This window comes from Myotis davidii, unplaced genomic scaffold, assembly GCF_000327345.1.
Source record: "Myotis davidii unplaced genomic scaffold, ASM32734v1 scaffold845, whole genome shotgun sequence".
NCBI classification, from domain to species: domain Eukaryota; kingdom Metazoa; phylum Chordata; class Mammalia; order Chiroptera; family Vespertilionidae; genus Myotis; species Myotis davidii.
The window spans coordinates 1,365,564-1,366,272 of NW_006296223.1; the positions used below are offsets into that span (position 1 = coordinate 1,365,564).

At 67.6% G+C, this 709-nt stretch overlaps 1 protein-coding gene across 1 annotated transcript in view; it reads right to left on the reverse strand.

The window, feature by feature from the left end:
* DENND6B (DENN/MADD domain containing 6B) overlaps nt 1-709 on the reverse strand; it is a 27,553-nt gene that overhangs the window by 17,012 nt on the left and 9,832 nt on the right. The window contains exons 14-16 of the mRNA XM_015568719.1: nt 617-687; nt 214-323; nt 6-107 (exon numbers count right to left, since the gene is read on the reverse strand). Coding sequence (XP_015424205.1) covers nt 6-107; nt 214-323; nt 617-687 — 283 coding nt within the window. The remainder of the gene's footprint in view (nt 1-5; nt 108-213; nt 324-616; nt 688-709) is intronic.

A 709-nucleotide genomic window follows, 5' to 3' on the forward strand; every position in this document is an offset into this window, starting at 1 on the left:
CTTACCGCCTACAAATGGCCTCCAGGTGCAGGGCCTCCAGTTGATGGGCCATCTCCTTGCGCCGCTGCCGGTACCAGCCGTCAAAGTGGGGGGACTTGAAGAACCGCCTGTGAGTGAGGCAGCGGCCGTGGGGCTGACCCGTCACGGGTTGGGGACGGGCACCCTGTACCCACCAGCAGCAGGAGCCCAGGTCCTGCACTGGCGTCCACCCACCTGTAGAGACCCAGCCAGTCACCCTTGAGGATGCAGGTGAGCTGGGGCCCCGCCTGCTCTAGGCTGCACAGGAAGTCCTCCTGGTGGAAGGGGCGGACCTGGGGAGGGGTCTGAGACAGGGGCCAGGTGAGCCCTGGTGCCAGGAGGAAACAGCCTCCCAGGCCTGGCACCTGGGCTGGCCAGGACCCCCCTCGGGACACAGCCTGATCCCCCCATCCTGCTGGGAAGACCCCCGAGGGGCAGCCTGGGGCCCTCTGTGTGGCCCCATTGCTCCGTCCTGTAAGGGACAGTGGTAGGTGTGGGGACGGCCTAGAGCCTGGGGACCCCAGCACCATGACCTCCTCCCTCCCCCAGAATCAGGACAGGAGCCCCCTCCCAGCCTCGCCCAGAACCTGAACCCCACCTTCCAGGGCGTGATGCTCTTCCGCAGGGGCATGAGGCTGGCCATGTAGTGCTCCTGTCGGGGGGAGTGGCCTGGGCCTCAGCCTGGGGTCTC